The following is a 12,449-nucleotide window of genomic DNA, read 5'->3' as shown; positions in this document are numbered from 1 at the left end:
CCAAACCTCCGCTCCCGGTCCCCGCCTTTACTGCTCCTCGAGTCAGCCGTCGCGCGCTTCGCCTCACACCTCAAGCCTGTCGCCGTCGTCTCCTCTCACTCGCACCGCCACTCGGAACCCCGCGGTCCTAGCTTCAGCCGCCACTTCCCCGCCCCCGCAGCCCGCCCACACCAATCAATGCCCGGTTCGCAGCCCGACCAATCAGTCTTCCCCCCCATAACCAATCCTCGCGGGGGCTGCCCCTGAGCGACGGCGCTGCTGCGTGCTGCTACCCAATTACCCGGATGGAATTCAAAGCCGGCCCACCAGGTCAGCCAATAGGCTCCAGGGAAAGCCGACATCGTTAATTGAGATTGCACCTGCTGAGTATTAAACAGCCAATTAGAGGCTCGCGGAGTACTCCCTGCCAATCTCTAGGCCAATTACCGAGGAGGCTTCCATCTCCTAAGCCTGTGGGGAAAAATCGCGCTCCCAAGGTGCGAGGGGGTGGCATCACTTAGCCGCATCACCGTTCGCGCAAAATTAGTGCCTTTGTACAAAGCCAGTGCGACCCCACAACCCATTGACCATTGGGGCAGGCGCCTCCTGATGGGCGATGCTCCGCCACTTGTTTCTTCTGCGATCTTTTGCCTCGATCGGTCCCCATACTGTGACAGGGACTCAGGAGACACGGAAAACTTTTTTTTTTTTTGCGGGAAAACATTAAATAGGCTTCGTAGAGATGGAGAGAAAGCCAAGGGGAAGGAACTGCGCGGCAGAGAGTGAGGGGCTCACTCTACTTCTCTGTCGAGGAGTGAACAGCCGAGGAGCACCGACACTGCAGCAGGAGAGGGACCCGAGTTCGGAGCACCCTGTGGTAAGGGAGCTGTGGGTAGGGCGGTCATCAGGGGCCCCCCCTTTCCTGGGGATTAAAGGGAGACCGGTCGGGACAACAGGCGCGAAGGCACAAGTCACCGGGCCGTTTCTGTGGGGGCGAGAAAAGGGAAGGGTTTCTGCAGACGGCGGTTTGCTTTGGAAGAGTGCATTCCAGCCGCTGTCTGGGTCCTTGGACCGTTAGAGACGGTTGGACCCTGCTACGGACTCTGAGCCGCCGGGAGCCTCGCGAGCTGGACCTTGGTCCCTCCCGGCCTCCAGTCCCCGCTACGCACTAGGGGCTGACCCTTGACAGGGGTTGAGCGCTCCTTGTAATGCGGGGATCTTTCGCACCAGCTTCTGTCACAATGCCTGGCGCATGATACGCACGCAGTAAATGTTTGTTGAGTGAATGCAAGATTATATCTCTGGTCAGCTAAGGAGATGCCAGTGGGCCTCAGTTTCTCGTTTTGTGTTAATTTGAAAAATATATATGTGTTTTGAGTAAGTAGTACATGCACATTCTACAAAGGAATAAAAGGTCTGTCTTCCCTAAGAAGCAACCGGTTTTACCAGATTCTTGTGGATTTTTCACAAGATATTCTATAGTAAACATGTATATATTAAATATATTTATATATATTACCCAGTCGGTAACATGTTATACATTACTATTTTGCAGTTTCTTTTTATATGGTCTAGATATCTGTCCATAGCAGCACGTAGGTATCTGCCTAATAGTTAAGTTTCATAGTAAGCCTGAGGGATGTATTAAGATATATTCAATCAGTCCCTTTAACATTATACTGATACCCAAGTATATTTTGTTTGGCTCTTGTATATCAGTACAATAAATACTTAGGGCTGCAAACACTGAGAAGTTTTGTATTGTTTCTTCAGTTGGATAGATACAATTTCACAAATTCTCTTTCTCCCACAAAGATTTTTCTCATTTTCATTCCACCAACAATGTTTGAAAAGGATTTTGGTTAGTATTGCCAAATTGCCTTCCATGCAAGTTTTACCAATCTTCTCTCCCATCAGCAAGCTTATACAGCCTGTTATCAAACTTTTTGATTTTTGACAGTCTGATAGTGTAAATGGCATCTCACTGCAATTTAAATTTTCATTTCTCTTATAAGGTTGAGCATCTTTTAATATGCTTAAGTGACAATTGCTTTCTATTTTTCTGTAAATTGTTCATACACTTTGTTCATATTTCTATTGGTTGTCAGGACTTTTAATATTTGCCTTTTGTTCATGTGTAAGTTGAAAATATTTTTCCCCTTTCCCAGTTTGTCCTATGTCTTGTTACTTTCATGGTGACTTTTTTGTTATGCAAGTATTTTTTATTTTTATGTAGCTGAATTTGTCAGCATTTTCTTTGATAACTTCTGGGTTTCATATCATATTTAGAAAAGCATCCTATGACCTAAGATTATTAAGAAATTATCCTATGTTTTCTTTAAATATTTTTATAGTGTCTTTTTGCATATGTAAATATTTGATTCACCTGGAATTTATTTTGGTGTTAAGGTGTGAAATAGTGATCCAGTTTTGTCTTGTCCAACCCTTATTGAATAACCCATATTTCCTCCATTGTTTTTGAATGCTACCTTTCATAAGATCCAAATTGTCATGTATTTGGGTCTATTTCTGGGTTTTTCATGTTCCATTGATCTCTCTATTCATGTTCTAGTACCATACTGTTTTTTAAAATTGATGTACATTATGTGTTATTTTTACCACAATTTAAAAAATTGATGTACTATATATACACAGAAAAGAGCACAGATGAAAAGCATACATGTTGATGAATTTTAAAAAATGGAACACATTTGTGTAACCAACACCCAGATCAAAAAAGCAGAACATTATCCCTTCCGAGTCACTACTCTCCTCAAGGGTAAACTTGCTTCTGACTCCTAGTAGCAGAAACTAGTTTGGCTTGTTTTGTTTTTTATACAAAGAGAATCACACAGTAAGTACTCTTTTGTGTCTGGTTTCTTTTGTTCAACATTATTTTTGTGACATTCAGCTATATTATTGTGTATAGTTTTAGTCCATTCATTCTCATCACCGTGTAGTATTATATTTGGGAATATACCACAATTTCCTTTCTGAGTATACTGTTAATGTTATTTTGTGGAATCACATATTTTTAGATTACATAAGGGAGAATTGTTATATTTATGATATAGAATCTTCCTATAAACATGTGTAAGTCATTGATGTCCCATCAGTAGCATTTTAAAGTTTTTGTCATGTAAAATTTACATATATAGTTTCTAAGATTATTTCTAGGTATTTGAGTGCCTTGATTGCTATAGCTATTTTTACTTTTAAAAAGGTAAAGAGTAGTTCAGACCTAAGGAAGAGTGTCCATTGTTGCTATAAAAAGCACAGGCCTGGGCTTCCCTGGTGACGCAGTGGTTGAGAGTCCACCTGCCGATGCAGGGGACAAGGGTTCGTGCCCCGGTCCGGGAAGATCCCACATGCTGTGGAGCAGCTGGGCCCGTGAGCCATGGCCGCTGAGCCTGCGCGTCCGGAGCCTGTGCTCTGCAACGGGAGAGGCCACAACAGTGAGAGGCCCGCGTACCGCGAAAAAAAATAAATAAATAAAAAGCACAGGCCTACTTTATGGGCTCATCATCTTCCAGCTCAGCAAAGAAGAGGAAATGAAGTGGAAGTCCAAAAAGAGGGATTAAAATTAAAAATTAAACCGCAGGATTAATAATCAGAGCAGTGAAAAGCCAGGTGTAATCACTTTTCCTGGAAATTTTCTGGAGGGTGGACTTCTAACTGGTTGGGTAGGGAGACTGGGGAGTAGAAAGGAAAACTTTAGGTGAGATGATCACTCTCAAGTCACTGTGTATTTGGGATTTGTCATCTCATTCCCCCTCTAAGAGCCCAAACCAGGATTCAAAGACTGAGTTGTGAGAGACTAGGATTGGGTGAATTGTGATTTCTTTATTCTCATCTCCCGCTCTGAAGAACCCAGTTCGGTTTCCCTGAAGGGTGTTCTGAACAAGGTGCAGGTGGCAGTAGGTGAAACTAATTAACATAGAATGTGGGTTGTCTGGAGAGTGCAGTGGGCAGGTGTTTCCACTCGGCAAGCCAAAGCAGGAAAGTAGACTTTAGCTAAAGGGCTGGGCAGGGAGGGGTTCTCAAACGCAGTAGCCTTGTTTAGAGCCTTGGCTGCTTACAGAGTTCCCTTCCTGGATAACAAGTAAACCATTCAAATGATATTCAGCTATCTGAGGTTTCGGAAAACAGCACACTCCCTTCGTCCATTGTAGGAATCGCTCCTTCCCCCGTCACTCAAGGCTCTTCACCAGAAACCAGCAATTGGGAATGTGGACCTTAGTATCAGAAATTATACTGGTGCTACTCTTTCGTCTTTCGATCAGATTGATGAATTGTGACAGAGTGTCCTAGGAGAGAGACATTCTCCTCAGCTTCTCTGGCCACCACCATCCAGCTCTAAGTCTCCTTCCTTAACTCCCCTTTACAAAGCAGTTTGGAGGAAGAGGACTCAGGAGTCCTCTGATCTCACAGGCTCGCCGGCCTGAATCATCACCACACTCACTGCTAAGAGCAAAAGTCCTACCCAGAGTCTCCTGCCTCTCTCTGAGAGATGGATGCTGGGGGAGACTGAGAAGAAAGATTAAAAACTAACAACCAATCCTCAGCTTCCTGAATCAGGTGCATTAGAGTTACTGAAGGAAGGTGAGGACCAACAACTGACCCCAGTTCCCCTTAAAAGAGTTGTTCAGAGTGGGTGGGGCTGGGGATGACCCCTGGATTCTACCTTTCTCACAGGTCAGTTCCTGCAGCAGAGAGACTCTGGGGAAGGGGGTTATAAGAGCAGACAGTGACTGAGCAGTATGGCAGTGTGGTGGAAAGCATTTGGATTTTGAGTTAGCCCTGAGTCCAGAAGCAGCTCCCTTACTAACCAGCTCTGTGTACCCGAGCAAGTTAATCTATTTGACCTTTAGTTCCATCAGCCAAGATTCCCTGTCTTATAGGGTTGATGTGAGGATTAAATAAGAAAACATACATGTAACCACTAACACAGAATAAATGTTATTTTTCTTTTATCTCCACCACTGTCCCTCCAGGGGAGAAGTGCTCATTGCAGTAACCTTGTTACGGTAACTAGCATCCCTCTCTGAAGGTGTTCTGGAAAGGCCATGTCCGGAGAGCAAGGGGTGGTAGTGGGGGAACCCCACAGGCATTTCCTCTAGGTTGAATGTGCTTCTCGAGGGACACTTTGCCCACCTCTGCTGAGGAGGCCCTAGTCGACACCCAGAGTTACAGTGTCTGGAGCTCTGCTGTCCAATATTGTAGCCACTGGCCACATGTGGTTACTGAGCACTTGAAAGATGGCTAGTGTGACTGAGGAGTAGAACTTAAAATTTATTTAATTTCAATTAATTTAAATGTTAAAACCAATACTTGATTTAGTTATTGGAAAACTTTTAATATGGAACAACTTGGATGTGTGAATTGACTTTCTCAACCGTGAATTTTATGAAACCTAACAACAGATCAGCTATTTCTGGTGAGAATTTAGTTATCAAATTGGAATGTGTTGTAAGTGTAAAATATACACTAGATTTCAAAGACCTAATATGAAAAAATAATGTAAAATATTTCATTACTCATTTTTATATAGATAACATGTTGAAATGATCATAGTTTGGGTACACTGGGTTAAATAAAATAGAGTATTAAAATTAATTGTATCTGTTTCTTTTGCTTTTTTAATGTGATACTAGAAAACTTGAAATCACATAAGAGACTCACATTCTGTTTCTGTTGGGCTGCTCTGGCGGCTGTGGGACTCAGGCAGCAGCATCTCCCAATCCAGACACATGTCATCCATTCCCCACTGCCTCAGGGGGCTTCCCAGAGTAGATTTCTCTGAACAGCAATGCTGCTTCTGCCCTTTTCTGAATTGCAGTGTGGGCAACTAGTATGAGAACCTCTAGCACCTGACCCCCACAAGTCCCAATCTCACAAGCTACTGGTGGAAGATTTTAGAAATGAGGGAGAGGGCTGTGCCCAAAGGTTATTAGACAACCTTTGGGCTGTCTAATAAACTGGAGAGGGGAGGTTGCTGCAATGCTAAGGGAATTGTGTGTGCACGGTGCCAGGAGCAAGGTTGGAGGCTCTGGATGCTCAAGATTGTGTGATTCTGCAGCCTCACTCTCCAAACTGCCGGGTTCTCTCTCACATTCACCTCTGCCCACAGCCCCCTGCCCCCAGATTCCCACCTCTGCCCCACCGAAGAGCTTGCCTGCTGGTGAAGTCTGGCTGCCCCCATATGGCGCCAGCTTCTCTCACCTGTCAGGGACAGTTTGGGCTGGGAATCTCCTAATGAGTCTCCTCAGGGCAAGGACAAGGGTAGCAGGAATGGCTAGGAAGCTGATGACGCTTTGCTTTTTGTTGGGTGAGGGGTGGGTGGGGGCTCTTGAGGGTGGAGGGGAACTAAGGACGCTGTGCAGATGCTGCTGGAGAGAGAGAGAGAGAGAGAGAGAGAGAGAGAGAGAGAGACTCCAGGGACCTCGTGACTCTCCACTTCTCGGCCCGTCCTCCCTGCTCCTTTCCTCTCCCTTCACTCCTCCCCTTCCGGTGATGCTGACGCTGCTGCCCCGTCCCTTGAGCTCTCAGCATCTCTACTTTTTCTAGCTCTGCTTTGGCCTCTCTTTGGAGTACACTCAGAGGCAGTCAGCATCTCCTCCTCCCACTCTTCCTCTGCATCTGGGGTCTCCATAAGACAGCGAGCTCTATCCAAAGACAGCTTCCCATCGGGGCTGCACTAAACACGGAACCAGGGGAAACTGCTGAAGGACGGTGGAAAGGCAGGTGGTTCCTGCTTCTTCTTCTTCCCTCCACTTTTCACTACAGCTTGCAGTGCCCCTCCCACCTTGTTCCTTCAAACCTAGTCCTGCTGTGTTCTGGGTCTCTCTCCTTTGACAGCTGCAGATTCTTGCTTTTGTTAGTCATTTTCTAGGAGTTCTCTTGCTTTCTCCATCAAGGGCACTAGGGATCTGCAATACAGGAATGTTAGGGAGATTCCAACCAGAGTGAGAAAGAAGGGAAGGAGCTGGGTGCCCTGGGTTGAAATTTTTGCAGAGGGATCCTTTGGAAGGCAGAGGATCTCTCCTCCAACTCCGGAGAGGGAGAGTACAGGGGAAAGGGTTGACACTGAAATGGGCTGGGCGTGCTGATATCTCCAGGCACGGCGGGCAACCTTTTGCGTAAACCCCTGGTTGTCAGGCTCGTTAGATTCAGGCAAGGCCATTAGGATACAGGCTCAATGGGCAGGCAGAAAGGGTAGGAAGGGGGAGATCTGACAGAAATAAGGGGTGGAAAAGACTGAAGAAATCTCCAGAGATCACATTTAGTTGTGGCTGCTACTGTCATGGCCTTTTGGCAACAGGTTTAATGCTGTGACGGACAGAGGCAGGTGGTGGGGCTCATGCACACTCAGTGCCAGTGTGTAGTCTGTCCTCCTTCCCGTCTCACACTCCCCTGTCACATCCTCTTCTCCTTAGCTTGAGGTCATTGGCCCTAGTTGTTTGCCCCTAGAGAGGGGACAGAGCAGGAAAGAGAGAGAGAGAGACCACCTGGTTGAGGAGCAGAGACTCCAAGAAGCAAGTGGCACTTCCCAGCCCCATCTCTGAAGTAATCTATTGCTGTGGTTGGCGATTGGTATTGGTTATTAAGGTATGTGTAGGTGGGTGTGAAGGAAGCCTGGAGCTTAGACTAGCAGCCTGGAGGGTTATATTTCCTGCTTTGTATGTGGTGGGGGGAGGACTGGGCTGACTACAGGGTCTATATCTTCAGCTTCCTGGGACCCTCAGGGAAGAGATGACAATGCTATCCTCAAACTGCAAAAGCACAGGGAGGCCGGCTATCAGGAGGCGGCATTAGCTGCTGGCATGGTGCAGGCAGGAGGCGTGGGAGATCTATGCTGTTTGGGACTAGCTTCTGGTCCAAGCAGCCTTGGTTCCCTTCCCCTTTGGTATCTGAAGCTGGCTTGGATGGGTCCCCAGTGTGGAAGGAAAGGTCAGAAGAGCTTGGCAGTGACCCGGTTACCCCCAGAGTTCTTATCCCCAGAGGCTTGGGGTGCCACAAAGTCAAAGGTCATGTGATGTTTGACCCGGCCTTTGCCTTTGCTCCAGAGGGCAATGAGACCAAAGCACAGGGTTACCGAGGTGAGGAAGGGGAGGAAGCCAACTGCCAGCACCATAGCTATGCCTCTGCTATCCAGGAAGAAAGGCCCTGGGATCCCTGGCATGGTGATGTTGGGGTCAGAGAGAGTGCTATTTGGTGGTTCAACTTGGATTACTTCCAGCCAGGTCCTCAGGGAGTCATTCCCAGCTACATTGCTGACCACACAGACATAGGCCCCTCTATCCCGTAGCTGCACAGAGCGGATCTCCAGCGTCCCATCCTCCAGGACCCTTACTCTCCCGGCCCTTCCCAGCCAAGCCCCCTGAGGCCTCATCCAGGAGACGATGGGGGCTGGGTCTCCATCTCCAGAGCAGGAGAAAACGGCATGCCCCCCCTCCTCTGCAATGACCCATCGTGGCCCGGACTTTCGGATCAGGGCTGGTTGGCAAGTGAAGTGCCCTGGAGGTAGGATGTCTGAAAACTCCCTCAGGCTCTTCCCCTGGACGTTCTGGGGGCCGGCACAGGCAGGGGGGGATGTGCCAAAGTCCAGGCGGCGGCGGAGCCGGAGCAGCCAGACGAGGCGGCAGTCACAGGTCAGGGGGTTACCAGACAGCCTCAGGGTGACCAGTTTGTCTGGAGAAGAGAAGGCTGTTTCCTCCAGTGTCTGAAGGGCGTTATCCGCCACGTCTAGGAGGTGGAAGGCAGTCAAACCATGGAAGGCGTGGGCAGCGATGGAGGTGAGGCATGCCCCTGACAGTCGGAGCTCCTGGAGCCGCACCAGGGGGCTGAGCCTCCGGGCCGGGATGGCAGAGATGGGGTTCTGAGACAGATCCAGGACCCTGAGGAAGCTCAGGTGGCGCAGCGCTTGGAAGGGCACCGAGCTCAGGTTGCAGCGGGTGATGGCCAAGCTGCTGAGATTGACCCCAGTCAGGCTCCCAGGCTCCAGAGCCTCCAGAGGTGGCCAATGATGGATCTCCAGCTCCTTTAACTGCCCCAGCCCTTGCAGCGCCCCTCCCGGCAGCCTCCCAATATCTAATTCTCGGAGCCTTAGGACCCCTAGCGCTGGAAGGCGGGCCAGGGCCGGGCCAGGCACGGTGCTGAGGTTGCAGCGCTCCAGGCTGAGGGTGCTCAGCTTGGCCAGTCCAGCAAAGGCTCCCGGAGCCACAAACACCAGGTGGTTGTCCCCAACCTCCAGCTGCTGGAGGCTGCCTAGCTCCCCGAAAGCTCCATCGAGGAAGAGTACAATCTGGTTGAGGCGAATGTCCAGCAGCGTGAGGGAAGACAGGCCTGAGAAGACCCTGGGGCCCACGATTCGCAGACGGTTGCCCTGCAGCCTCAGGGTGAGCAGGCTCTGCAGACCATGGAAGGCCCCTGGCTCGAGGGTGGACAGCTGGTTGTAGCTGAGGTCCAGTTCCTGGAGCAGGCCCAGGCGGGAGAGCATTCCCCGCTGAAGCCCCCATAGGCGGTTCCCACTCAGGTCCAGGAGCTCGGTGTCCAGCGGGAGTCCCCCTGGTACAGCCTCCAGTCGCCGGTGGGCACAGAGCACTGCCCGGGGTTGGGAGGTACAGTCACACACAGCAGGGCAGCCGCCGCTACTGCCCCCAGACAGGAGGAGCAAGAAAAATATGGGGGGCCAGGCTTGCTTTGGAGTAGTGGCCGCAGCCATCCCCTCTTCAATCCTGGAATAGACGATGACATGGCCCTTATTGGAAAGTGGCTTCAGATGATGGGGACCCTGGACTTCCCTGGGCCTCCTTAGAGGAAAGAGAGATATTGAGCTACCCATCTCAGCATGGCCAGCAACTAGGGTGCAGATCTGGGAGGAATTCTGGTGCACACCTCCCTGGAGCCTTCTGGAGCTCCTCTAAGGGGACTCTGTACTTTCCTCCCCCTCCCAACCTGGGTAACAGGCCAAGTGCTTACTAGCTCATGGAACCCTAGTCAAGTGAGGAAAGTTTTAGGGGAGGGAGACAGGAAGCAACAGGGAAGTAACTTTTGAGTTTCCCTACATCTGTGAGATCCAGAAATACCTCAGGTCCCTTCTCCCTGATAGCTGCTCTCCCAATCTCTGCTCTGTCCCTCTCTGCCCACCCTTCTCCCAGGTTATCTACCCACAGCTTTGTCTACGGCTTAAGGGGGATCATATCCCTGGATCCTGATTGGAGACAGGCATCACCTTGACTAAGTCATCCAAGGCTGGGAAGCATGTGGGCCTCAGCTCTGTCCCCCAGGCTCCACTTATTGCCTCTCTGCACTCCTCCAGCCTGGCCCAGGGCCTGAGGCCCCAGACTAACAAGACCCAATCTCCCCAGAACACCTTGTGGACGACAGCCAAGCTGCACATTAGATATAGCACAGGATGCAGGGGGCACGTGGATCCCTCACAAGAACCCCAAGGGCAACCCCGCCTCCCCTATAGGTGACATTAGGGTGTGAGGGACCCAAGAGATGCCCCAGTTTTGTTGCTTGGTCCTCAGACTTAGGCTTCTCTCATACCCCTCCTTCGTGGTGTTTTGATTCAAGCCTAGTGTGTGAGTCTGAGGGAGATCTCTTGTCCCCTTTGGCCTCTGCTGCCTGAGAAAAACACAACAGACAGACTGAGAGCCAGGTAGGCATAGACAAGTGAGGAGAGACAGCGCCTGGCCAGACGCTATGGTGGGGACCAAGGGAGCCCTTGGCTGGCACAGCAGCTCTCTGGGCACAGTCTGTGTGCACAGCCTGTCAACTTAAAGTGGTTTCTGGGTGCCAGGGGCCTGGGCAAAATCAGGCGGATGACCACTGGAGCCTGACTGAGGTGATGGAGGAGAAGAGGTCCCATAGACTCACCCTGTTTAGTGACAACAGGGACCCCAAGGGAGGGGAGGTATTGGAATTGGCAAGGGATGCTACAGAGATAGGACCAACAGAGCCAACTGAGGCAGAAGGCCTCGGTTTCTTTCTAGCTGCAGATCCCAATCACCTTTGACCTTTCAGGCCTCAGGCTTTCTGGGCCCTACAGGGTCAGCTTTCTACCCCACGGCCCATTTTCTCCCAGGTGGAACTTAGGAGAGGCAGTTTAAGAGATGGTGTGATTTCTTCCCCTTTATTTCCCATTCTATGCCCTCTCCTAGAAGGATCGTTCTGGTGGCTACCCTATAGCTAATTCAGAGGACTGTAGTAGTTCAGAAACTGAAGAAAGAGGCCCAAAGAGCAGAGGGACGTAGGACACCACACTGAGGCTTGGGCATGAGAAGGAATGGCACGGCAGAGGCTGCTGAGCAGACTCCTCTGTTCCCAATCCCAACCTAACAGGCATGGCTGGCATGCTAAGAGTTCTCCAGGCAGAGCAATGTCCCAGCCACCCTCATTCCCCTGGTAAGTCCACCTGACAGCTGGCTCTTTATCACTACTGCTGCAGTTCCTGCTCATCCTTCTTTCCTGCATTCAGCAAAAGTGCAGTGAAGCGTGTAACCTAGCTTCCCTCCTTGCCACTCCTGTGAATGTCCTCTTAGTCGCCGAAGCCCGCTGGGCCAGGGGCTGGGGATCTGGCCCCTTCTCTTTAAAGGTCGCTAATGTAATCATAAACTTCCCTTGCCAATCTCCACGGCTACAGGACTGGCTTCCAGCCACTTTGCAGGAAGAGATAGGTGTCAGGACCACTACTTTCTCTCCTTGTATGGGCTGGGGTCTGGGGCATCACCCTCAAGGAACAGGGAGCTTTCTTCTTCTTGTCTCTATGTGGCAGTCCAGAGACACGTCTGATCCTGGATATCCTCTTTAAAGCAGACCTGAGTGAGGCATGGGGACCTACACCGGGAGGGGGCTCTCTCTTGGAGGTAAGATTTCTGGAATATCCACACGGATTGCAGGAAAACCCTTCCCAGAGGTAGAGAGAGCACCCGGGAAATGGAGGGAGGTCTGCTTGGAGTCCTTCCCTCCGGAGAACCTGGGCCATCTTAGTTTTCCCATCAAAGTCCTATGGGGCCAGGATCGACGGTTGGCTGGGCCTGGGGTGGGCACAGACCCTCTAGTCTTGACGGGTCTGGCCTTGTCTCTGAGAACGTTATGGAGAAGGGCAGCTGCAGCTCTGGGACAGGAGGTAGGTGCACTTACCAGAGAAGCTGGAGGGTGGCATCAAGTTGGGCACTGCCTCTGTGCGGGGCTGGGGGCCCGCCCCACTCGAGCTGCACCTCTGCCCCGCACCTCCCGTTGCGCCTCTCTGCCCGCTGCCCCCCTGCCCGCCGCTGCTGCTGTTGCTGCTGCAACGGCTGCTGCCAAGACCGAGGTAGAGAGAAGAGCCAGAAAGCATTTCTCCTTTTTTTTTTTTTTCCTCTCTCTCTTTTTAAACCAGGCAAGAATGAGTCTGCAGCAACCCTGTTGGTGCAAAATAAATAAATAAAGCAACCAGGGAGGGCTGCAGCAGGCGCCACTTC

The 12,449-nt window shown here is 50.4% G+C and overlaps 2 protein-coding genes and 1 long non-coding RNA gene across 5 annotated transcripts in view; 1 reads left to right on the top strand and 2 right to left on the bottom strand.

The window, feature by feature from the left end:
* TDRKH (tudor and KH domain containing) overlaps positions 1 to 154 on the bottom strand; it is a 31,114-nt gene extending 30,960 nt beyond the window's left edge. The window contains exon 1 of one of the 3 annotated variants that reach the window (XM_022564284.3): positions 70 to 154. The gene's annotated coding sequence lies outside the window, so the exon portion shown is untranslated. Of the gene's footprint in view, positions 1 to 6 lie in introns of all 3 variants that reach the window. The other 2 variants (XM_022564283.3, XM_089915401.1) reach the window with 2 other exon arrangements.
* Positions 155 to 217: 63 nt separating this feature from the next.
* The window catches only part of LOC149750634 (uncharacterized), a 100,028-nt gene continuing 87,796 nt past the window's right edge, over positions 218 to 12,449 (top strand). Inside the window, exon 1 of the long non-coding RNA XR_016393929.1 lies at positions 218 to 856. This is a non-coding gene — a long non-coding RNA (uncharacterized LOC149750634). The remainder of the gene's footprint in view (positions 857 to 12,449) is intronic.
* LINGO4 (leucine rich repeat and Ig domain containing 4) lies at positions 697 to 9,768 on the bottom strand. Its single transcript, XM_089915460.1, has one exon. The coding sequence runs from the start codon at positions 9,701 to 9,703 to the stop codon at positions 7,931 to 7,933; it is 1,773 nt and encodes a 590-aa protein (XP_089771586.1). The 5' UTR covers positions 9,704 to 9,768; the 3' UTR covers positions 697 to 7,930.

Source organism: Delphinapterus leucas, chromosome 1 (genome assembly GCF_059928025.1).
Source record: "Delphinapterus leucas isolate spDelLeu-1000000601 "Yukka" chromosome 1, BTC_Dleu_Yukka2, whole genome shotgun sequence".
Taxonomy (NCBI): Eukaryota; Metazoa; Chordata; class Mammalia; order Artiodactyla; family Monodontidae; genus Delphinapterus; species Delphinapterus leucas.
The sequence above is the reverse complement of the archived record's forward strand: the minus strand, read 5'-3'. Positions and strand labels throughout refer to the sequence as shown.